Source organism: Vipera berus, assembly GCF_964194415.1.
Source record: "Vipera berus genome assembly, chromosome: 2".
Lineage (NCBI taxonomy): Eukaryota > Metazoa > Chordata > Lepidosauria > Squamata > Viperidae > Vipera > Vipera berus.
In genome coordinates this window covers 165677152-165702656 of record NC_138203.1, presented here as the reverse complement: position 1 = coordinate 165702656, position 25505 = coordinate 165677152, and the positions used below count along the sequence as shown (strand labels likewise).

Below are 25505 nucleotides of genomic sequence, written 5' to 3'. Positions count from 1 at the left end.
TGCTCAGCTCGGATGCTACAAGAATCTTAAATTACTTCAAGAATGAGAAGGTTGGGACCCATTACAAAGCCAACTGTGACAGACAAAGAGAGAACTTCAAGTGTATCTATGAAAAATATGATGGTTTGAAAAAATATGTAATGTGGTCTGATGGGCCATAAATGGAACATCTTCAGAATTCTAGCTCACAGACAGGTTTATTGTAGCATCCAGTTCTTTAAATCTAATACTATGAATTCAGAAATAGATTTTGAGCTCTTATTTGTTGGAAGGACTCCTGAGTAATTTAAACTTTAGCAGAAATGGAAAGGTAGTTCAAATGCCAGAAAAAAAGCATTTGCCCATCCTAAGATAAGTTTTTGTTGAAGGAGAACATAGTACCTTTTTTATAAATCTGGTAGGTATTGTAGGCTATTCCACAGTGGGAGGGAGTAAATCATCATGAAGATGATGAAATGATTTCAACTTCAACATTCCTCCAGACAAAGCAGAATTTCTCTATACATGTGCTGGGTGGAGAGTATTGGGGTATTCTTGCTGGGAGCTGTTTGAAAAATATGTTGACATTGTAACTGACAACGGCAACAGAAAGGCTGCTGTGTTTTCAAAACAATTACTTCTAGACCTTCGTTCTCAATCTGCAGTCTTTCAAGAAGAAAGAATCTGAGGACACCTAAATGCCTGTGGGAACCATGGCTGCCTGCAAGATATATATGCCTTTTAGATCATAGTATATTGATTCAGGCAAATGATTGCTAGGTGTAGTACAAACATGAAGGTTGCTTTTCCCAACTTGGAGTTTTCTTAACGTACAGGTAATCCTCGACTTACGACCACAATTGAGTCCAAAATTTCCATTGCTAAGCAAGACAGTTGTTAAGTGAGTTTTGCCCCATTTTTTGCTACAATTGTTAAGCAAATCACTGCAGTTGTTAATAACATGGTTGTTAAATGAATCTAGCTTCATTGATTTTGTCTGTCAGAAGGTGGCAAAAAGTGATCACAAGTTCCCGGGATACGGCAACCATCATTAATACATGTAAGTTGCCAAGCATCCAAATTTTAATTGCTGCAATGGCCATAAGTGTGAAAAATGGTCATAGGTCATAGGACTTACGATCACCAAACAAATGATTGTACATTGAGGACTACCTGTATTGCGACAATAACTCCCAGAGTTTCCAGATATCATGGGGGTCACTGAAGAACAAGTTGTGTGGCTTGTCATTTAAAAAGGACCTGTATAACTTTATAATGAATTCAGTGAAGTGCCTGTTGCCTGAAATATGCTTGTTCTTAAATTACAGCTAAGAAGACATTTGCAAAAATAATTTTGATGCAAATAGCAATAAAATAGTTGATATCCTACAGTGTGAACCAGTATTTAAATAAATTCATTTTAAAGAAATCAGTGTTTGTCCTAATGGTTTATGTTAAATGTGTGTGAATAAGCTATTTCAATCCAGAATAAAAATGGTTAATTAGGAAAAATATATATTAAAAAATTTAAAGCACAAGAATTTAAACAATCAGAACTGAACTCTCTTTGAATTGCTGTTTGTCATTTTGGGGCTTAACCTCAATATTGGACAATGCCAGTTTAATAGGGAAAATATTACTTTAATACTGACATATTTAAGGATAAGGCTCTCTCATTCATGGGTCAGAAACAATATGAAGGTAATGATACCAGATGCAGATGAGAAAAGGCCCACAGAAAACATTAAGGTTCAAGCTGCTTTCTTTCAAAACTCTTGTTATCAGTACAATAATGCCTCAGGCTCAGATTATGAAGGGCCAGATCATGGCAAGTCATCTAAGTCTCACAACAAACTAACAACTTTGAAAGGCAGAGCAAAGGCAATCTACTTGAGTAGTTGAGTTACACCCACAGCTAGAGCCACTTTGGAGTAGCTGCCACAGTCTTACATTTTGTTGGAAACAGCTCTCCAATATCAGACCTGTGTTCCTCTAGCCCTGCTCTGCTCTTGCGAGTTTAGACTATCACTCAGAGCAATATGTGGAAGTCTCTTACATTTGTATCCTAGATTGACAGACTACTTCTCTGGTGTTGCCTCACACCATTCTTGCACTGTTGGCTGTCTACTACTACTACTACTACTACTACTACTACTACTACTACTACTACTACTCTGCTACTTATCTCTTGCTGCTTTGACTGTAGACTGGAGCCCTGGACTGTCAACTTTAATCTGTATTTGCAGACTACCAGTTCTGTGTCTTGCTACCAGGAGATATCTCACCTTCCTCCTATTTATCCTGAAGTATGTGCACAACTAGCATTCTACCTGACATCTTAGTTACAATTACAATCCCATCATTAAATGAGTGTGATCATTTTAGTCTAAAATAGGACATCTCTTCTGACGAGTTTCCTCCATCAATTTTGTACAATCATCTGATCCTCACAGAAGAACTCAAGCAATCTCAGCAGTGATTCCAATGCTGGAAAAACTGAGTTTATAATATCCACGAGCTTCCAATCTGCTGTCTTTCCACAAAGCTGTGAGAAAAGAGTTTTGTTCCAACACCTGCTTGAGCACTAATGGTGGTACTGGGAAACTGTGTTCTGGTTTTAGTTTCATACTGAAATTTTATTGGATGTCCAAGCTATAAGTTAGTAGTGGTTTTAACTGGGGAATTTGGTTATATGGATTCTCTGTATTATATATTGTAAGCCATCTTGAATCTGTGTGATGGGGCAGTCTATACGTGAACGTAATAAACAAACACAGGTAGTTTGTGATTTACATCAGTTTGTTTAGTGACCGTTCAAAGTTACAACGGCACTGAAAAGAGACCAACTTATGATCACTGCAGCATCCCCATGATCAGGGGATCAAAATTCAGACGCTTGGCAACTGACTTATATTTATAATGGTTGCAGTGTCTCGGGGTCATGTGATCACCTTTTGCCACAAGCAAAGTCAATGGGGAAGCCAGAATCGCTTAACCACCGTGTTACTAACTAAACAACTACAGTGATTTACTGAACAACTGTGGGAAGAAAGGTCGTAACATGGGGCAAAACTCACTTAACTGTCTCACTTAGCAACAGAGATTTTGGGCTCAACTGTGGTTGTACGTCAAGGACTATCTGTAAACGAAGATAAGTGAATGTAATGTATTTGTTTGCATCTTATTTGAAATATGACTTTCCCTCCTAAAAATGGCAAACAAATAAAGAGCAACGCGATCACTTTCATTCATGTGGCCTGAATCAGGCATTCAGAGTTTCAGCATCTGATTAATGAATTGGCAGAGAAGATAAATGCACATTGTGGCTGGCAGAGGTGCATTTGAACAAAGCTACATAATTTTGGAGAGAGTGATTAGTTTTCAATTGTTTTGGAGAAGCACAAGATGTGATGATATAATTTCTCAGTCAGATGTTATTTTAATTTGGTGGAATGAGGGGATTACTGCAATTATAGCTGATTCCAGTTAAAAATATACAAATTGAAAGAAACATATTACACACACACACACACACACACACACACACAGATCTCCAAATCAAGAATTAACTGCCTCACACCTGCTATGGCTATGCTACTTAAATTGCCCTGTTGCCTTTAAAAGCATCATTGATAGTTTGAAGAATGCCATTGCATTCCTCACAATATAAATTCTAAAGCATCATTAGAATTCCAAGGCAAAAAGAGAACAGAGGAGCATTTGTGGAATGTTCTACAAGTCAGCTGGAAATGTCATCCTAAGCTTTAATTCAAACAGTGACCTTAACTTATCTACTATATTATACGAAGAATTAAATAGTCTTAATTCCTTTGAATCTGCCAAGTGCTTCTTTTCTTCCAAGATTTTATTGGATCCTAAATTTGTTTGAGGTACACATCATTAAAAATTAATTTAACAGACAAATACTGTATTACTATGTAGCAAAAGGATTTAACTGGTCTTTCCCAACTATGTATCCACCAGATTTACTGAATCAAATTTCCCAAAATTATATTAGCAAGAAATGCAACACATCTAGAATGAACCAAGAGCTTGATTTTACCATGAACATATTCAATAACATATATTTATGCTGATATTTATACACTTACAGGCACAGTGACCTATACTGTATTATATATGGTAAGCTCTGAAAGTAATTTGCATGAAATTGACGATGGTTATATCATATTTGCAGAAATCCACATAACCTCTGGATGACAACAACGAGTAAAATGTTTCTGTAGTTTATATATTGTAGCCGTAGTATTAAGGGGAAAGGTTTTAACAAATTCTCTTTAAATATTTCTTACTTGAATACAGTTTAATATAAAGGTAGTCCTCGACTTACAACCATTCATTTACTGACCATTTGAAGTTACAACAACAGTGAAAAAATTGACTTACGACAGTTTTTCACACTTATGACCATTGCAGCATCCCATGATCACGTGGTCAACATTTGGGTGCTTGATAACTAGCATGAATTTATGACAGTTCCACTGTCCCAGGGTCATGTGGTTTACCAATCACTTCCCTTAAGAGTGGGCTGGGGAAAAGAGGAGAGGTTTTGATGGATGTGGGTTTAGTCATCTGTCAATACCTTTAAATAAAAGTATGGCTCAGCTCTACCCTTGTAAAAACAAACATGCTAACAGGCAGGCACAAGTCTAATTGACAGTTATTATCTTGTTGTTGTTGTTAGCTGCGAAGTCGAGTCCGACCCATCGCGAGCCCATGGACAACGTTCCTCCAGGCCTTCCTGTCCTCTACCATCTTCTGAAGTCCATTTAGGCTCACGCCTACTGCTTCAGTGACTCCATCCAGCCACCTCATTCTCTTTCGTCCCCTTCTTCTCTTGCCCTCAACCTTTCCCAGCATTAGGCTCTTCTCCAGTGAGTCCTTCCTTCTCATTAGGTGGCCAAAGTATTTGAGTTTTAGCTTCAGGATCTGGCCTTCTAGAGAGCAGTCAGGGTTGATCTCCTCTAGGACTGACCGGTTTGATCACCTTGCAGTCCAAGGGACTCGCAGGAGTCTTCTCCAGCACCATAGCTCAAAAGTTATTATCTGCAGTACTACTTTTTCTAGTAACAAGAAAACCAGGATCTCTGTATAGTAGCTTTCTTTCCAGGGCAAGTTTTCTTTAGAGAATTTTAGGTTCATAATTTCTTTAGTGGTGTTGCTGCGATTCTTCCTACTTCCTACATTATTCTAGTGCCTATCATATCTATATAGAAATAACTCAACAGGCTGTTGGCTTTGTTACTATGGATGCTCCATACATACCACAATGAGCGTTCCAGAGACAAGCCAGGAATGGTGAGAAAATGGGAATTCTGCAGCCTTAGAGACCCTGTAGAAAAATTATCAGCAAACGGACAGGTAATAGGAAGAAAAGAAGGGAGGAGTCTGGTTTCTTTTTGTCCTCACTGGTTTGAATCAGACATGGCTTAGCCTTAGGGAAATGGTTGGCCCATTTGGAATTTTGAGGCTGTATTGTAAGCACTTGAGATGCTATGGGTTGAGAGCTACTTATTGGCGATGTAGCTGCCATCTTATAAAGTCAGAAAACAAAAAAAGTCAGGTGATATAAAAAGTTGTGTGAAGCACCAAAAAGTGGCAAATTGATGTCACTTTTTTGGTGCTTCACACACACCACACATTGAAGACAAACATTAGTAATGTTAGTGAATTAGAATATAAAGCTGGCTACTTCCATATTAGCATTTTTTAATGATCCAATCTAGTACTTCTGAAAATCCATACTGTACTATACGGAGGTCAAACAGTTGTATCTTATATTAACTATGATCTTCTGGAACATGGAACATAGAATAATACAGTTGGAAAGGATCATGGAGGTCTTCTAGTCAACCCCCCTGCTCAGTATCAATATATCATGCTTTTTAAAAAGCCATTTCTCTATTTGAAGCACTTATTTAGGAAATGTATATGCATGATGCAACTGGGAATACAGGGGGAGTCCCCTAACACTGCCTGAAACTTAGGAAACCCTTTTAAAAAGTTAGCATTCCACAAAAATCATGGAGAGGCAAAAACAAAAAAAAAATTAACAGCTTCATGGGAAACAATAAAAATAGAAAACAATAGTAATATCAGCAGAAGATGGAAAAAAGTAACTTTCTGTTATGCCTCAATATCAATATCTATCTATAAATCGATATCTATATCTACGTATCAGGGCCCAAAGAGAAAATATCTGCTGGGAACTCCACATAGGCGTCAGGAATGGCATCTGGTCAGTAAACATTCAGCTCCATTTAGTCACCCCGACCCCACCCCAAAGGGATTACAGGGTCGTAAAAAGAATATATATGTGTGCAACAATATTTCTAGGGCTCACTGACACCATATATTTACAAAGCTGAATTAGTGGAGTTCTGCAGAGGTAATGGAAACTGAAGATGGCTCTGTGAAAGTGGTGCTGACAACTGTAGCAAAGACCAAAAAACTTATGAGTAAACTTCTTTGTATATTTATTTTTTCTTAATTATATTCTTATTTGTTTAGCTAATTTATTGGCTACCTATCTTACCACAGAGTAACTCCTTTCTTTTTCTTCTTGCATTTTCTATCCTTTCTTTCAACTGTACAGTATTTTCTTTAAGTTTTGTTTGTGTTAGTTTTTACTACTGTAATTAAAATTCTTAATACAAATTATATTTAATATAGAGATTGGGGAGATTGGGAAGGGAGAACAGAAAATAGACCTAAATGATCAAAAGACTAAACAACTTGGCACAAGTGGCAAGAAACCGTTGAAGGAATATTTCAGATCATTCAAATACGGACACGCTTCCGTAATGAATTCACTTTATATGAAAGTGGAAAATTCCTCTTTTCAGTTTTCAAGATGCATATACCCAAGATGAGTATTAAAGATACTTTACTGGAAATCTCACCCCCTCCCCAAAGTTGAATTAGCAGCCTTGCAGTTAGAAAGTGTTAGACACAAAAATAGTCACAAATTGAAATTCACTCTGTTTGTGTTACAAATAGAAAAGAAGTTTATTAGACTTCACAACAAAGTCTAAAAAGTAACGGTTTGCAAAGCGTGGTGGATTCAGGAAGGCAAACAATGTAGCCAAACACTGAACCACACCCCAAATTCCAAAATCACATATTATACATCCTATCGCGACGCCCCATTCCCTCCCCCATGGCCCCATTGGCTTAGGCTTTGGAGGTTACAATCTATCAGAAGCGCCTAAACAGAATACATTATCTCTGCCCCTGTTTGCTTACATTATACTAATAAGATCCCTCCCCTACTATCAATTCTAGAGGAGAGATGTCTCCCATCTTCTACACCTGCCAGGGGTACCAGGCACCAGAAGGTACTTAAAAACAATTCCTAGATAGTGACTCACATTTGGGCCCCATGGTAACTCCTGTTCTCCCCCTCCCTCCATTTGAGGCCTGTATTTTTCCCCATATTCTCAAAGCATCTACTCAAGCAATTGATTATGAAATGATTATTATAAAATATAAAATATGATTACATGATAATACTAAAAGCATATATCTTTTTATTTTTAAACTTCCTCACTACTTCCAGTTATTTTCCACAAGAGTACTGCTGTTAGATTAAACGATGTGATTTCCAAGCAAGTTTCTTTCCAAACACTTTCAATCAAGTACCGCATTTAAAAGGTAGCACTCTATTTCTATCACCCGTCTTTTAAGACACTTTTTTTCCCCACCAAAGACTACAATTCCCAGGAAGCAGCGCAATCATCAACCCACACTGCATCGTACTAATGGAAACGCCCAGGATGGGGCAGCCATTACCGGCCAAAAAAAACCAAAGCCTGAGCATCGCTCGAAAAAAAATCAGCCCTTCCCCGCCTCCGCGGAAGACCGACTGATGCAACTGCAAACAAAGCTTGCTCCAATAGCTAGCGGCCGACGTGCTTGCTCAGCAGCTGATTGAAGGAGAGGGCGAGGAGGCCACACCCTCTCGTTCGGATTGGCTGAGGAATTATCTTTGTCCTGCGCTTTGCCACGGCTTCTATTCACCCCCTCTCCCCCGATTCTGAACGAGCCACGTGGGAGTATCAGGTTTGTTCGCTAGGGGGTAAGTGGGCTCCGTAGAGATGCACCCTCTTGGGGGGGCTGGGTCAGGGGAGAACCTGAAGATATGGAAAGGATCGATCCGCCATGCAAAGGGAATGGAAGATCGCCTTCAGGGAACGGGGACGGTAGGATGGGCAGGAAGAAAAGCAGAGCAGCAGCTGGGAGGTGGAGCCGGCTCTAAGAAGGGAACAAGATTAAACGAGCTGTGATGTCAAGTTGAGGGTGAGCGAGTGTCAGCCAGGGATCCTGCAGTAGCCCTTCTAAACTTTTTTTGTTCCAGATACTTGAATCTATCCATTCCCGAACTCCAGTGCAAAACCGGAAGACGGTTCCTGTATTTTGCAAGAATTATATTGCCATCACCGGCACGTTTGGCTGGTATTCTCAATTTTTTTTTTTATATACCAGGGATCCATTAGGTCACTTCTAGAAACTTGTTACCATGAGTGTGGGATTCATCGGTGCTGGGCAGCTCGCCTTTTCCTTAGCGAGGGGCTTCACGGCAGCAGGTAGGCAAGTGCGAGAAATTGGAACTGATTTGCAATAAACTCACTGGTACATCGGTGTTGTATTTATTTCTGCAGCTTTCTTACAAGTTTGCACAGTATGTTAGATGTCGTGTGATTTGTTTGCTTATAGTTTCGTATATTGTGCAGACCAAATCAATTGGGTTATTCAATTAACCATATGTAATCAAGTAACGTGCACGTAATAACTTAAATGTGATATTTCTGAAACATTAGAAATGGTATTATTTTTTTACCTGGTCACTTGTGGTATCTGTCTCTCAGATCTTTATTTTTTCCTTGACTCAAGCATACTTTGTATGTGCGTAATGGTACTTATTGTAATGAAGACAGTGCTACTTTTGTTCGATTACAATAGCACTAGATACAGGTTTGAAGCTAATCCCCTTTTGGATTTTGGAATTCATGTTACTATATTACCACTCTGTCCAGATTAACTTGTTACAATATTTACTGCAGTATATGCATTATTGGGGAAATGTTAATTAACAAGATACAAGCAGATATGTGTATGTTATATTTTTAGGAGAATCCGAATTGCATTTAAATAGTAATATAGCAATCAGACAGCCCCTTCTAATTTCTAGGAGGTTTTTTTTTACTTCTTACGAAATAGTATAATTACAGGCTAGAAGAGTGGCTTACTGGTCATGGAAAAACTGCAAACATTGCAAAAGATAGCACAGATCTTTCCACAGATTTAAAAAAGTTCTCAAGGGTGTAGTTTGACATGAACTTTGCCTGCTTATATATTAACCTTAGTTTTGAATGTTCCTTTACTTTTTAAAAAATATCAATAAATTTCACTTAAAAATATGAAAATCTACAATTGGATAAGAGGTAGTAAAAATTATACTGACTGAAAAACAGAATGGGTGTACTGAGAAGGGATGTGAAGATAGTGACAAGAATAAAATGAAAACACAGGAGGCAGTGAGAGCAGGTTATGCCTGGCTCCAACAAACTTGATTGTACAGTATAGCGGGGGTCCCCAATCCCCAGTCTGTGGAGTGGTACTGGGCTGCGGCATGCCAGCAACCTGGCCGCACAAACAAGCAAAGCCCCATTTGTGGGATACAGGTAGCACCCAAGCCCCTTCCAGTGTGTGGAAAAACCCTCTCTCCATGTAACTGGTCCCTGATGCCCAAAAGGTTGGGAACTTTTACAGTATAGGACTACCACAGCTGGGCAGCAAAAATTTAGTCCATCACTAGATGGCAGTAAAGAAATATTTAAATAGATCTTTTAGTGTCCTCTTGGTGGTGGTCGTCTAGGTTTGTTTAGTGGGCTATTGTAAACCTAAAAGGAAAAAAAGGCTTTCATGCAACTAGGGAGGGGAGATCCCTTTGAGTCAAGTGGCCAAGCAGGAGGGGAAAGATGATACTTTAAATAGAGGAGGGAACCCCTCACATGGGCCTACATTGTTGCAATAACATGGGAGAAATGGCTGGGTGACCTTCCTCTTCCCTTTCTCTCAGCCTGGTGGGATTCTGATCTGAACTCTCTCAGCACTGGAGGAACCCATCTAAGAGGGGCTGTGAAACACTGTGCCTCTGATAATAAGACCTGAATCAACACTTGAATAAGATGTAGGAAGCTATAGCAAAATAAAACACAATATTTATTTTTCTAGGGATTTTGGCTGCCCACAAGATAACAGCAAGCTCACCAGACACTGATCTCCCAACAGTAACAGGCTTGAGGGTAGGTTATAGCATTTGAAATATTAAAATGCCTCTTTTCTGCTCTCAAAACTCTAATAAAACTCTTGGTAGCTGTATGTATACTGAACTCTACATGAAATGCACACTGCTTTGATTGATCTTTGTTGACTCCTGACAGTGAATCCAACTAACAAATCAGGTGTTTTTTTGGTTTTTCTTGCTTAGCTTGACAAGAATCTTGCTGGTTCATCTAGGAACAACCCATATCCTGATGCCAAGAACAAAACTGTGGCACCAGTTGAGCTTGTTCCAAGATGAATAAAGTAGAATTCCTAGTTTGTACATCATAGTCAACCACAGACCATACAATTTTTTTAACTATGATTACTAGCAGAGAAATCCAATGGATGAGATAGCAACAACAGGGAGCAGCATACCTCTAGTGGTAAACCAGAATACTGGCTTTTAGTTCAAATAAGAACATGGGCATTCCACACTTCATCCATGTACTGAGATAGTTTAGGCTTTTTAGCTCTGATATTTTGTCTGTAGGAACTAAACTTCCCAGTTAGAACTTTTTCTGTTACTAAAATTGGGATACATTTCTTTCATATAAAAAAGAAAAACAGAGAAAATAGTAGGACTACATGTTACTCAGAAAAGGATATCCAGGTGATCCTCAAGGCATAACAGGCAATTTAATGTATGTTTGAAATTACAACAGACTACCCAAAATCACACATGGCCCCATTTCAAAGTTATGATGGCTGCAGCAGGCCTGCAGTCCCTCCATCCCATCTGTTGAAATCACTTGGACCTCCTTCTGATACAGCCATCATGCCTCATACTTACCTTCTGAAGCTCTCTGGACCTCATGTTGTGGAAGGCAAGCAGGCCATGTGTCCCTGGGTCACACAGTAGTGATCCAAATGTGGCTGCCATTTTGTCTTGCCCATTTATGGGCAGGACAAAATGGCAGCCACCAAAGAAATTTCTTCATTTTGTTACAGAGACTTTTGAATTTTGGAGAAAGCTTCTGCAGCACTGCAGAGCTTGATAAGGTAGCAAAATGAAGCAATTTGTCCCACAGATGTGCGGCTGCAATCCAAATGCAGCAACCTGAATACAGCCGCCATTTTGTGGGTGGGACAAAATGGCAGCCACTTTTGGAAATGCCATGTGGCCACGTGAAAAAGGAAGTCATATCAGCAGTCTGGAAGGCCTCACAGCTCTTCAAAAGGTAAGTGAGAAGAAGGGTATTTGGCTTGGTGGGGTGGAAATCAGATCAGGGAGGACCTGGTGGGAATGGGAAAAGGTATATGAGAACCCAAGGCATGGAAAGTGGAGCATGGAGCGTCAGTGGTGGGGGAGGACCTGGAAGGGCCAGTGCAGGCAGGCCTGGGCCTGTATGAGACCTCCAAGAGGCTCCCCTGTCCAGAAGGCACCTCACACTCCACATAGCAAACTGCATGTTCTTTTTGTTTATGTTTCACATGGGACAGGAATGGGATGGGGGGATTTTTCGTTAGGTGACACCTGACAACTACCGTGCAATATGACCATAATTCTCGAGGCCTGCCTATACTTTGATAGTTCTTTTTTCATTTGAAAAATAACTTTAGGATGAGATATGTTAGTGTGGAAATACTTGTTAGAAGGAAGATATAATCCTTTTTTATTTATTTCAAGGGCATGTCTTCTGTTGCAAATAGATATTTTAAAACATATGGAGCAGTTTTGATGCATCCAATCACCGCCTTGTTTCTGTCAGTTATTATGGTGGCATTGCTAAGGAATTACATGTTACATTTGTGTCCATAACACACTGTTTAATCCTTAGTTTCTATCTTTAGGAGCATCATATTGTTAGAAACTAGCTGAAACCATACCCGTTTTTAAACTGCAGAATGTTTGAGTTGGTTTTAATTATAAAATATATTTATACAATTTTCATATATAAATACTGGAGTCATCATAGCATGTAGTAAATCAGCATTACCATAAGTACTAAAATTGAATATATATCTAGATACTGAACACATTCCAAACAGGATATATGATTCTTCCCAAGAAGTTCTTTTCTATCCCTGTTTCTCTGCAAGCTGGTGCAAGTTATTTCCATCCAAAAACCTCACCCCAACCCCAGTAATCAAAACAGCTGAATCTCTACTTTTGCCTCATTTTTTCGCCCAATTAAAATAAAAATACTGTATGAGATTATTTTGGCTTTAATCCATCACAGTTACCGTATTTTGTCTTTAGTTCTAGGAAAATAAATATGTGCCCAACCTTGCCTGGTTCCTTGTTTAATCTAATTGTTCTTGTTATAAACTCAGCACAAAGAAAGAAATGCTTCAACAATTGCTATGCAACTTCTTAATTCCAGAAAATGGGTGTAAATTTCACCATAAGCAACAAGGAGACAGTTAAAAACAGTGATGTCCTGTTTCTGGCAGTAAAACCACCCATAATTCCCTTTATCTTGGATGAAATTGGCTCAGACATAGAAGATCGACATATTGTAGTCTCATGTGCTGCTGGTGTTACTATCAACTCAATTGAAAAGGTGAGAATCAGCACTCATCTGTATTACGTTTCTTGGGCCTAGATTTGTGCAAGGTTAGGGCAGCTAACAGATATTTCTGAAGAACAAACTAATAATGGGTGTGGTGACAGTGCAATGAATATAATTGCTTTGCTTATATAGAAAGAAGAGGAAACACTGTTGTATCTCTGGTTAGTGACCTAGTAAATATCATTGTAAGTAAGCTGGTTATATCCTGAATGAATTGGCATTAATAAATTATGTTTATCATCCAGAATAAAATACCATAAATTGTTCTAAATTAGCATAAATTATCGTGAATTAATATTATAAATTATGAATATTACCATGGATAAACTATTAGCGTTAGTATGAGTTATGAGTATTACCCAGATGAACTATCATGAATTAGTAACTCATAAATTGATGAATTATCTTGGAGAAATTATTATAAATTATGATTATTCTGGATAATATACCATAAATCATTACCCTGGAACAGTTAACTTATATTATCATAAATCATAATTATTATCCCAGATACATTATCATAAATTATTGCACTGGATAAGTTTTCATAAATTATGATTCTTAACCTGGATAAATTAGCATGAATTACTAAATTAGTATGAGTTAATAAATTATGGTTAATGATCTGAATAAATTAACATAACTTGTTCTACATTAGTATATAATTAGTAAATTATTCTGATTTAGTTATAATATGCCTAATTGTCATAAATTGTGAGAAATTATAGCATGCCACCCTGTAGACATTCCTTAAATTGCAGATGGAGCTATTGGGCAGGTGTCACTAATGTGATATCTGTCTTCAGATATCTGTCTTCATGTTCATCTGTCTTCAGGTGTCACTAATGTGATATCTGTCTTCAGATATCTGTCTTCATTGTCCATGGGAGGATTGAACATGAAGACAGATATCTGTCTTCATGTTCAATCCTCCCATGGACAATTAAGGGATGCCTATCCTGGACTACCTGGACTTTCTAGACTCATGCGGCAATATACTAGCACGGACTTGTATGCCCTCAGGGGTGCCCCCCCCTCTCCTGGGTGCGACCCGCCTCCTTAAACATTTTTAACCTCGATGACGGGCCCGAGTTTTGGGTCTCTGAGAGTTGGCTGGGCAGGGGCAGGGGCCGTCAATGTAAATCTAATAGAAGGCCTCTGATTATTTTTTTATCAAAATTTTTTATAGGGTTAGGGAGCGGGGTGGGTGATAGGGGTTGTCTGGCTATGGGGGGTGGCCATTCAACCATGGTTCAGGCCAGACTTGGGTCTGACCGCACGGGGGGAGAAAGGGGTGTCGTCGCCGGGGCTCATGAGCGGGTCGTGGGATTATCAATTCCCACGACGGGGAATGGCAGCAGGCGGATAGACAGGGGGCCGTATCGCTACCGGGAGGGCCATCTCCGCTACTTGCAAGCGGTGAGGCGCTCCGACCCTCTGCTTCTTCCTCGAGGTCCCGGGAGCGAGGATGTGCAGCCTCCTGAGCTCCGGCTGGTGTACCTGAATGCCAGGTCTGTGGTTAACAAAGCTCCCCTCGTTAGGGACTTAGTTGAGGGTGAGCATGCGGACCTGGCTTGCATCACGGAGACTTGGTTGGGCCCAGAGGGTGGGGTCCCTTTGGTTGACCTCTGCCCACCAGGCTTCCGGGTGCTACACCGGCCACGAGCTCATGGCAGGGGTGGGGGAGTGGCGGTCACTATTAGGGAGACCTTATGTCCGCGGGAGACCACCGTTTCTCAGATAGTCGGGTGTGAGTCTCTCTTTGTGAGATTTGGTTCTGGGGCGCAGTTGGGCTTGCTGCTGGTGTACATTTCGCCTAGTCGCACAGCGGCAGCCCTGCCCGAGCTGCTCGATATCCTCTCGGGGTTGGTGGTTGAGTTTCCCAAACTTATAGTTTTGGGAGACTTCAATCTACCATCCCTGGGAGGTTCATCTGAGTTAGCTCGGGAGTTCATGGCTTCCATGACGGCCATGGACCTGACGCAAGTAATTTCTGAGCCAACTCATGAGGGAGGCCACACCCTTGACCTGATTTTTTTATCTAGACGGTGGTTGGATGATCTTGGTGGGGGCTCTCCATTTATTATGCCCCTGTCATGGACCGATCATCACCTCCTGCGGCTGGTCTTCCGTTTTGCCACCCCCCGCCGTGGGGGTACGGAGCCAATTAGATGGTACCGCCCCAGACGCCTAATGGATCCCGATAGATTCCAAGCGGCGCTGGGGTCCCCACCTGCCTCCATTGCTCACAGCTCGGCAGATGCCTTAGTGGAAGCCTGGGAAAGGGCAGCCACTGAGGCACTTGACCGGGTTGTACCCTTGCGGCCCCTGACCCGGCGCAGATCCCAGCGAGCTCCATGGTTCTCCGCGGAGCTCCGGGAGATGAAGCATCGGAAACGGGGCCTAGAGAGCCGTTGGAGGTCTAGCCGATCCGAACCCGACCGGTTGCGGTTAAGAACCTACATTAGGTCTTATCTCGCAGCGATGAGGGTGGCGAGGTGTAATTACTTCTCCACCCTCATCGCGTCCGCAGATAATCGCCCGGCCGCCCTGTTTAGGGTGACTCGCTCACTTCTTAATCAGGAGGTGAGGGAGGATCCCTTGCAGGGTCGTGCCGAGGAATTTAGTCAACATCTGTCGGATAAAATCGCTCGGATTCGGACCGGTTTGGACTCCAACTGGGCAGAGTCAGGCGATCAGGACACGGGCGGTCTTGTCAATGTTACCTGGGAAGAGTTTGATTCTGTGACCCCTGATGAAGTGGACAGGATTATGGGGAGGCTGAGCTCCTCCACATGTTTGTTGGACCCGTGCCCTTCCTGGCTGGTTTATGCAGCTAGGGAGAGGACACGAGGCTGGCTCCAGGCGGTTATATCTGCTTCCTTGAGTGAGGGTTATTTCCCCACCGTCTTGAAGGAGGCGGTGGTGAGACCTCTCCTCAAGAAGCTTGCCTTGGACCCAGCTGTATTGAACAACTTTCGTCCAGTCTCCAACCTTCGCTTTCTTGCGAAGGTTGTCGAGAGTGTGGTGGCGCATCAGCTCCCTCTGGTCCTGGATGAAGCGGATTATCTGGACCCCTACCAATCGGGTTTCAGGCCCGGGTACAGCACGGAGACGGCATTGGTCGCTCTGGTGAATGATCTCTGGAGGGCTCGGGACAGGGGATATTCCTCTGTCCTAGTCCTATTAGACCTCTCGGCGGCTTTCGATACCATCGACCATGGTATCTTGCTGCGGCGTCTCAGGGGACTGGGAGTGGGAGGCACAGTTCTTCAGTGGTTCTCCTCCTATCTCCTGGGACGCTCGCAGTCGGTGTTGGCAGGGGGGCAGAGATCGGCCCCTAGGTCTCTCGTTTGTGGAGTGCCTCAGGGGTCGGTTCTCTCGCCTCTCCTGTTCAACATCTACATGAAACCGCTGGGTGAGATCATTCGTGGTTTTGGAGTTGGGTATCATCAATATGCCGATGATACCCAACTTTTCTTTTCGACCCCAAACCACCCCAGTGATGCCCTCGCTGTGATGTCCCGTTGCCTGGAGGCGGTTCGGGTCTGGATGGGGAGGAACAGACTTCAACTCAACCCTGACAAGACTGAGTGGCTGTGCATTCCGGCATCCTGGGACATTCAAAATGTTCCATCTCTTTCTATGGGGGGTGAGCTCTTACCCCCCGTGGATAGGGCTCGCAACTTGGGAGTCCTCCTAGATTCACGGCTTACCCTGGAAGATCATATAGTGGCCGTGACTAGGGGGGCTTTCGCCCAGGTTCGCCTGGTGCGCCAGTTGCGGCCCTATCTGGACCGGGATGCCCTGTGTACGGTCACTCATGCGCTCGTGACCTCTCGCCTTGACTACTGTAATGCTCTCTACATGGGGCTTCCCTTGAAGACCACTCGGAGGCTCCAACTGGTACAGAATGCGGCCGCGAGAGTTGTCTTGGGAGTTTCCCGGTACTCCCATGTTACACCTTTGCTCCGCGAGCTGCATTGGTTACCAGTTGTCTTCCGGGTGAGGTTCAAGGTCTTGGTTATGATCTTTAAGTCCTTACATGGCATGGGTCTGGGTTACCTCAGGGACCACCTGCTGCCGGCGTCAACTCCCCTCCGCCCTGTGCGTTCCCACAGAGAGGGCCTCCTCAGGGTGCCTCCGGTCAGGGAATGCCGACTGGTGGCCCCCAGGGGGAGGGCCTTCTCTGTGGGCGCTCCGGCATTATGGAATCAACTGCCGGTGGAGCTCCGGATGTCATCAGACCTCCGAACCTTCCGTCGCGGCCTGAAGACCCACTTATTTGAATTAGCTGGTCTGGCCTGATGGGGGAATATGGGTTTTAAATTGTTGTTCTTAGTATTGTATTATTGTTTTTAACTGGGCATTGGTTTAATCTTTTTTAACTTTTGTATTGTTATTTATATATGCCCTGTGAACCGCCCTGAGTCCCTAGGGAGAAGGGCGGTATACAAATTAAATAAAACTAAAAACTAAATAAACTAATGTATAACTTGGCTTTTTTCTACTTGGCATTTCCAAATGTGTTGGGGATTACAACTCCTAGAATGATCAGTCCCTCAGTTAGGAAAATGGCAGGCTTCCACAGTGGAAAAAATAAGACATCCCCCCCAAAATAAGACCTAACACCTCTTTTGGAGGCAAAAAAATATAAGACCGGATTCTGAATTAAGTTCTGAATTAAGTATCCTCAATTGTTTCTCTTATTTTGTGTCTCAAGAAACTTTCTACCTTCTGCCCCACCCCAAAAGTGATCAGGTGCATGACCAACACACCAGTCATTGTGCGGGAAGGGGCCACCGTTTATGCCACAGGCTCGCATGCAGAAGTGGAAGATGGGAAGCTCTTAGAACAGCTGATGGCAAGCGTGGGCTTCTGCACTGAAGTGGAAGAAGATTTGATAGATGCTGTGACGGGACTCAGTGGCAGTGGACCTGCTTATGTATGTGCCATATATTTCCTTTAGTCTTCAAAAAGGATATAAAAGATTTGGGTTGGGGTGGGGATAGGGTTATATGCGGAAGTGTAGCTAACATCTTACGCCATATCTGATTTTAAGAGAAGGCAGATTGGCTTGCAGTATTTCAGAATGAAGCTTTATAACCAAGTGTTTGATTTCCTAGATATCATTAGAGCCGGACCACCTTGGAATAGGTGGTCTATTCCAATCTGTCCTAGGCTACCCACAAGGATCCACTGGTAAAATTCTGGGATACTGGTAGTCCTCAACTTACAATGGTTTGTTTAGTGACTGTTCGAAGTTACAACGGCCCTGAAAAAGTGACGTACGACCATTTTTCACACTTACGACCATTGCACCATGGTCACATGATCCAAATCAGATGCTTGACAACTGACTCACATTTTTGATGGTTGCAGTGTGCTCAGGTCATATGACCCCTTTTGTTACCTGATAAGCAAATTCAAAGGAGGAGCCATATTCACTTAACCATGTGACTACCTTAACCACTGCAGTGATTCACTTAAGAACTGCGGCAAGAAAGGCCATAAAATGGGGCAAAATTCAACAGCTGTCTCATAGCAACATAAATGTTGGCTCAGTTGTGGTTGTAAGTTGAGGACTACCTGTACAGCTGTTGCCTCAGACTATGCTGATTGTGAATTCTTGACTTTGTAGCTGCAGCACGGTTAGAGGGCACTGAATTGAGGAACTCTGATTTAAATAATCAGAAAAATACATTGCATTGTTATGTTGCACAGGTGATCCAGAGGAATAATTATATGGTCAAATTTTTATTTCTCTTTAACTATTGATTTCCTAGGCATTCACAGCCCTGGATGCCCTGGCAGATGGAGGTGTGAAGATGGGCCTTCCTCGTAGACTAGCTGTCCGATTGGGAGCTCAAGCCTTGTTGGTCAGTATCTTAGCTTGTAATCATCAGAATGGTCATTATGACTACTCTGCTTCCTGATATTTGATAGGAAAAAAGTCACATTATTTTTTTAAAAGCTGGTGTTTGAAATTCAAAGAAGCGCCCTGGGTACCACCCAGCAATTAAAGTACAAAGAAACAGACAAACTATTGGATCATTCAGTCACGTGTGAGACAGGTTACATTTTTTTCTAATTCAATGGCTAATTTGCAGTGTTAAGGAAAAAATTTTTATCTGCCCTGATTTTCATTTTCTCCCTCAAAGATCCAGCTATAAATATAGGTTAAACTAAGTAACATATTGCTGCTATCCTCTAAGTTGCCTTTGTCTTGTCTATCCAATACCTAGGGAGCTGCCAAAATGCTGTTGGATTCTGAGCAGCATCCTGGACAGCTTAAGGACAATGTTTGCTCACCGGGAGGTGCTACCATCTATGCTCTCCACTTTCTAGAGAGTGGTGGTTTCCGCTCACTGCTCATCAATGCTGTGGAGGCATCCTGCATCAGGACACGGTATGCTTGCACAGCGCAAAAAGAAATGCCCTCATCCACTCACCCCTCTTGAGCTACGTTCTCTGATTTGTTAATCCATTCTGTGTCTTCAACAGGGAACTACAGTGCTTAGCTGACCAAGAGAAAGTTTCCCCAGCTGCCATTAAGAAAACCTTAATGGATAAAGTGAAATTAGAGTCTTCCTCTACCAGCAAGGTCAGCCTATTCAACAAGAAGAATCCTGGCAACAAGAAGTACTAAAGAAACCCAGGCCTTTGCCTGAGCCTGTTTTCTTTTTCTTTGAACACAGATTATTTTAAAGTGGGATGTATAGAAGGAGACGTATCCTGGATTCGAGATGTTGAGAGAAAGGCATTTAAATTTCCAGAAGTAATTATTAAGGTAGAATAGATAGGGCAATGTTCTTGGGGACTGAAAGGAAAGTTTGCTAAGCACATTGATTTGTGCTTTACATTGTAAGTCTTCAGAGAAAGGGCGGGATATAAATGGGATTTTTTTAAAAAAGTAGTTTTTTTCAGCCATTTCTCTTAGGGAGGAAACTACAGCAGTCTTCTTTTGAACTTGACAGATGATTTGTTTACGTTTTTCAGTCCTAATTTTCCTCCAAAGTTCTTCTTTCCTAGTTAATCTCACAACAGTTTTGCACAACAGGTGACCCAGAGAAATAATTACATAGTCAAACAGAAAGCTATATCCAAATATTTCCAAGTCTTGTTCACGTGCATTCATTCATTCATTCATTATTTCATTCCTCCTTTCTCTCTCTCTCTCTCTCTCTCTCTCTCTCTCTCTCTCTCTCTCTCTCTCTCTCTCTCTCTCTCTCTCTCTCTCTCTCACACACACACACACACACACACACACACACACACGGTAGAAGCAGAATCTTCGGATCTTGTTTCTGCAGTGTTTCATTTTAATTCTTCACTGCTCTCAGGTTTCATATAGGTTATTTGTCTGAATTTATCACACGTTATACGCTGCAAAAAGTATCTATAGTAGTCTATAATCTCTTCGTTCCATAAGAACATAAGAATCTTTTAAACAGAGCAGTCTGATTCTCCATTTGGTCACATATTGTATCTACTCTGTCTGGCAGCAACTTTCCAGTCTTTAGCAGAGCTCTTTCTCATTTCTTGCTACCTAAATTGGATTTGCCCAAGATTTCAATCTTTCATTTTCATGCAGGTAATTTGCAAACTTCTAGTACATAAACTATAAGAAATCCCATATAGATTCTGAATCTGCTATTATGCCTAGATAGAAGCTATTCAATTTGTATGGGGATTATTTTCATAATTTTGATTTTCTTAGTGGAGTAGCTATTAACATAGAGTATTAACATTTGGCACTACAGTCAGAAATAAAAGAATGAGTAACGATTAGATCATTTGTGATCTAATCATGAATTTATTGGATTTATTCACAGCGTTCCTTTAATAGATAAAAGACTGAGACTGCCTAAGGCTGAAAAATGAAAAAAATATTTGTGAGGTGTACCTTATAGATAGACCTGAAATCTGAGAATTTATTATAGTGAGGTGCAGAGAAGGCAGCTCTCTTATTTCTTTTAATGCCAGAGTCTTTCTTTACTAAAATGTTCCCTGCCCTTTCTAGCAGATGGATATTGTTGTGTTATATATTGCTTCTGAGTAAAAAAAAAATTCTGCTGAGGAAAGCAGAACTTAGCTTTTTCCGTAGAACTTAAGTCTCTCTATATCCTGGAGGCAGACATGTGTTCTGGGCTAATTGGTAGCTTCAGCATGCAGGTCCTCCTAAAGAGCCCAAAGATTGTGAAGGTGTCGGTAGTGATTGTTCCCACAAAAAACTCAAGGGCAGAGCAATTCTGTATTACTTCATCATTGTCACCTTCCTGCCTTAGACCTTGTAATTTATTCTTGTCACTTTTTCCTATTTTCTGCAATACACATAAGAGGAGCAGTGGCTTTTATTTTGTGAATGAGCCAAACCATGGATTTATTCTTTCCCATCTTTTATACCCGTAAGGAAGAGCTTAGCAACAACCATTCTGTCTTTAAACAAACCTCCTTGTTACATCTGAACTCAGGAAACTGCTTAAATAATAAAGTGACAATGATTCAGAATTAAACTATTTCCAAAGAAATATGAAGCAAGACTCTCTTGGGATGAAGCTTTTGCTTGTTTTTTATGACTACCCAAATGGTCAAAGAATTAGAGGAGAAAATGTTTTTGCTCTAGGTCAGTGGACCGGTACCTGGCCATAGCACGCCAGCAACTGGGCCACACAAACAAGATGCAGGCAGCACACAAAACCACGCACCCTCCGGTCCATGGAAAAACCTCTATGGAACCAGTCCCTGGTGCCCAAAAGGTTGGGGACCTTTGCTCTAGGTACTTGCTGCAATTTTTAGATACTATTTTTCTGGAAATCTTTATGTGTGGAACACTGATAATCTGTATTCCTCAATTATGTTTGACTATATCTGAAGCTTGATTGCATTAAAGTGCTCAGTGGCTGAAACCTCATGTGTTTTCTTTCTTGCCTTCCCTTCAACAACAAACTCAATCATCAGTCAAAAGCCTTGCTTTTGCCACATCCCTGAATGGCAGAAATGGAACAAAATTTGGCTGAGAGAAAAAAATACAGTGGAGTACTGCCTGTCAGCAACTTGGAAAACTGATAAAGATCTGATTGTAATGATAAGGTCGGTTTTGAATTTAGAACACAGCTGACAACTTATATGTAAGAAATATATATTATATAGAAAATTTAGATTATCACATGCCTGTAGGATTGAAGCTGATATATAAAAATAAAGCAATTAATATGATTTGTTTCTAGGTTTTTACTGGATTTTTGGGTTTATTTTGGTGCTATGAAAGAGGGCCAGTTTTGGAAGAATCTGAAAGACACATAGCTTTTCCTTCTCACTCCAATTCTTCAGTCTGATTTTCTCATTTGAATGTTGGTGTGTAAGTTTTCCAAATGGGATAGCTAGTCTATTATCCAAGCAGATGGGAATCACTTCCAAACAGTTATGGCTGATTTATTTCTTTCTCAAAATGTGACATAAAAATATTTGGTCTTTTTAGTCTATAAAATCATATACACATAGTTATATTTTATGACATTTATAAACCCTGTAATTTGTATTGGCTATGGTTTCACAAGATTAATGTGCTTGTTTTATTTGAAGAACTTTTCATTTTTCTTCAGTTACTTTTTATATAAGTAAAGAAAAAGGAAAAAATCAATTAGAAAACAAAAAGTGCGGACTCCTCCCCCAAGATGTCTGCTGAACAGTAGGAATTTTTCTTTCTTCTATCAACGATCCATTTTGCTGCCAAAGCTGATTCTTTGGCAGTGCTGCTCCCAAGATTTGAATGGGAGCATGTACGAATGACCCAAGATAGCTTTCGGATGAATCCACCTGGGAAGAGGAATCTTGAAGATTGCAGTTTCTTATGGGAGCAATTGGGAAGTCACTGGTCATCCATCTTTTCTCTGGCAGTTCATTTTCTTAAGCATGCCTAGGTTTTAATTTCATTTTTTGAAGTTTCTGTTTTTCTTCTTATCTTTAAAAGTTGACTGGCTGGTTGAATGCTGATTTATTTTAACCTCCTGTTGGACTTTATTTAATAGGGGGGGTTGTTCCCCCCCAAAATAGAAAATAAATAGAAATTCTTTCATGCAGAACTCCTCTAGCTCACACATATTAATATCTTTGCATGCAATGTTTACCTTATGGATTTTCAGTATTTTAGTCCAGAGACCATGACTTTCATTCCAAAATCTTCTCTTTTAAATGCTTCATGGTTTAGTTTATGTTTTGGATTGTTTTGCTGCAATAAGCAACCGCTTCAGATTCAATTTCTTCACTGACTATCAGACGTCTGGTAACAACTTTCCAGTTTAACATATTTTATTAAAAAGCATAAGCTTTCATGACCTACTCTCCATCAGATGCATGGAGTGTAGCTAAGCTTATGGAAGATTAAAATTGAGATTATGTGGGTGAAAGGAGAAGACAATGTGGTTATGGAGGTTTTACATGAGACATAAATACCTTGCTGATTAACAACTATATGTTAAAAATCTACTGTTTATCTCCTCTTACAATAGCTTCACTGATTATAGAATATTATGTTTAGGATATGTTGAGACTGTATTCAGTTGAATCCATCCTTTCTTCCACAAACACAATATTTCTTCTGCCACTATAATATAACCTCAAAGCATAATACAGCAACCCCTGTGCTTAACAGTTGGCAATATGTTCTTTCAAATACGACACCCTTTTCTCTCCCAATCAATCTAGTATGGTTCTGACTGAAGAGTTTTTCAGTTGGGGCATCCTCTATGTTCATAGGATTTAAAATAAAATAAGAATGGAACAATAAGAATAAGAATAGAAATAGAAAATTAGAATAGAATAGAATAGAATAGAATAGAATAGAATAGAATAGAATAGAATAGAATAGAATAGAATAGAATAGAATAGAATAGAATAGAATAGAATAGAATAGAATAGAATAACAGTTGGAAAGTACCTTGAAGGTCTTCTAGTCCAAACCCCTGCTCAGGCAGGAAATGTTGTGATTCAGGGTCAGCTTGTGGGTTCGGCAGTTGGGTCGGATGATTCAGAGGAGGAGGAGGGGGGTGTTGGAGACCTTGCTGATGATGGCCTTGGGGCTCCGCAGAGCCCTCAGCCAGGCCCCTCCCATCTGGTCACAACGCAGACCCAGCTGTGTGAGCCTGACAGCGTGGATGAAGATGACCCACAGCTGGCCCTGTTCAAGGACGCCCGACGCAAGAGGCAGTCAATCAGGAGTAAACAGAGGAAGGCAATGGGGCACCTCGGAAGGAGGTAGAGAGAAACCACGCCCTGAACTGTTTAAAAGGGGAATGTGTGGGAGGGCTGGTTTGCTGAAGGCAACCGTTTGAATAGCTCCTGTTTCATGGTTCGTGTTTGCTCTCTTTGCTCTGTTTGCTCTGTTTATGTTTTTATGTTAATAAATTTGGCAGGCTTAGTTCCAGCCTCTTGCCTTCTTGTAAAAGGGGTTGTCCCTGCCTTTTCTGCAGGCCGGTAGTAGGCTGGTACAGAACAGTTTGCCTTCAGCCTCCCACCCCTTATTATTATTATGGAGCAGCTATGTGCTGAGAATGCCCAGCTCGCCCAGCAACTCGCTTTGTTGGCAGCTCAGGTGGCTCAATTGCAAGCTCAGGTCCATGCTGCACCCCCACCATCACCCCCACCCAGGAGAAAATGCCAAGTTGCGATGCCGGATAAATTTACTGGCAATCCAGAACTGTTTCCTGCTTTCCTGGGACAATGCCAGCTCTTTATCAGCGTGAGAGCAGCTGATTTCCCCACTGACCGGGATAAGGTGGGGTTTGTGTTAAGCCTTCTTTCGGGTGATGCAGCTCGTTGGGGCACGCCTCTGCTGGCTCAACCTAGTCCATTGTTGGACAACTTTGTGGGGTTTTGTGATCATATGCGTCTGATGTATGAGGACCCTATAAAGACGCAGACTGCTACTCGACACCTGAAAGCTCTGAGGCAGGGTCAACACCCCCTACAGGGCTATATCAGTGATTTTCGGCTGCTTAGCCAGGATTCCACCTGGAATGAGGCTGCGCTTGTGGATACCTTCCAGGATGGATTGTCGGAGAAGATGTTGGATGAGCTGGCCCGTGTGGATATTCCCTCAGACCTGAATGGGCTGATCCATCTCTGCCTGCGGATCGATGCTCGGTTGCAGCAGCGGAGGAGTCGCCGTGCCACCCCACAGACCCCTGCAGCCCCTGTTGTGTGTGAGACCCCAGTTCAAAGGGAGGAGCCAATGGAGCTGGGTGCCGCTAGGTCTCGTCTATCGGTGACTGAAATGAACAGATGACGATCGGGGGGGTTGTGTTTTTACTGCGGGGACCCTGGGCATTTGGCTGCTTTTTGCCCAAAGAAGCGACAGCGGGCATCAGTGACCGAGTCTGCCCCGAGAAAGTCCCCTACTTTTCTGTCGGGAAATGCCCCGAGCCCGATCTAGACGGTGATATTGGAGGCACGTCTGATATTGGAGGCACGTCTGAGCCTTCCTGGCAAGCCAAAGGGGATTCCAGTGCATGCCTTAATTGACTCTGGGGCCACCACAAATTTTATGGACTCAGCATTTGTGGCCAAATGGGCTGTCCCCCAGTGCCCGGTGGATCTGCCCATGTTAGTGGAGACTATTGATGGTCGAGTGCTCCTGTCTGGGCCAATTACGGCCGCCACGCA

General features: G+C 41.7%; 1 protein-coding gene across 6 annotated transcripts; it reads left to right on the top strand.

Annotated features, from left to right (window-relative positions):
• Positions 1 to 7956: 7956 nt before the first annotated feature.
• Positions 7957 to 22044, top strand: PYCR1 (pyrroline-5-carboxylate reductase 1). 6 transcript variants are annotated; one of them, XM_081321878.1, is made up of 8 exons: positions 7957 to 8061; positions 8357 to 8585; positions 10237 to 10307; positions 12654 to 12833; positions 17566 to 17787; positions 18629 to 18721; positions 19088 to 19251; positions 19347 to 22044. In XM_081321878.1, exons 2-8 carry the CDS (start codon positions 8519 to 8521, stop codon positions 19489 to 19491), a joined length of 942 nt encoding a protein of 313 aa, XP_081178004.1. In that variant the 5' UTR covers positions 7957 to 8061; positions 8357 to 8518; the 3' UTR covers positions 19492 to 22044. The 6 variants fall into 6 exon arrangements, with proteins under 6 accessions (XP_081178004.1, XP_081178005.1, XP_081178007.1 ...); XM_081321879.1 differs by having other exon boundaries at positions 8013 to 8077; XM_081321881.1 differs by having other exon boundaries at positions 8020 to 8061; positions 8485 to 8585.
• The last annotated feature ends 3461 nt before the right edge of the window (positions 22045 to 25505 follow it).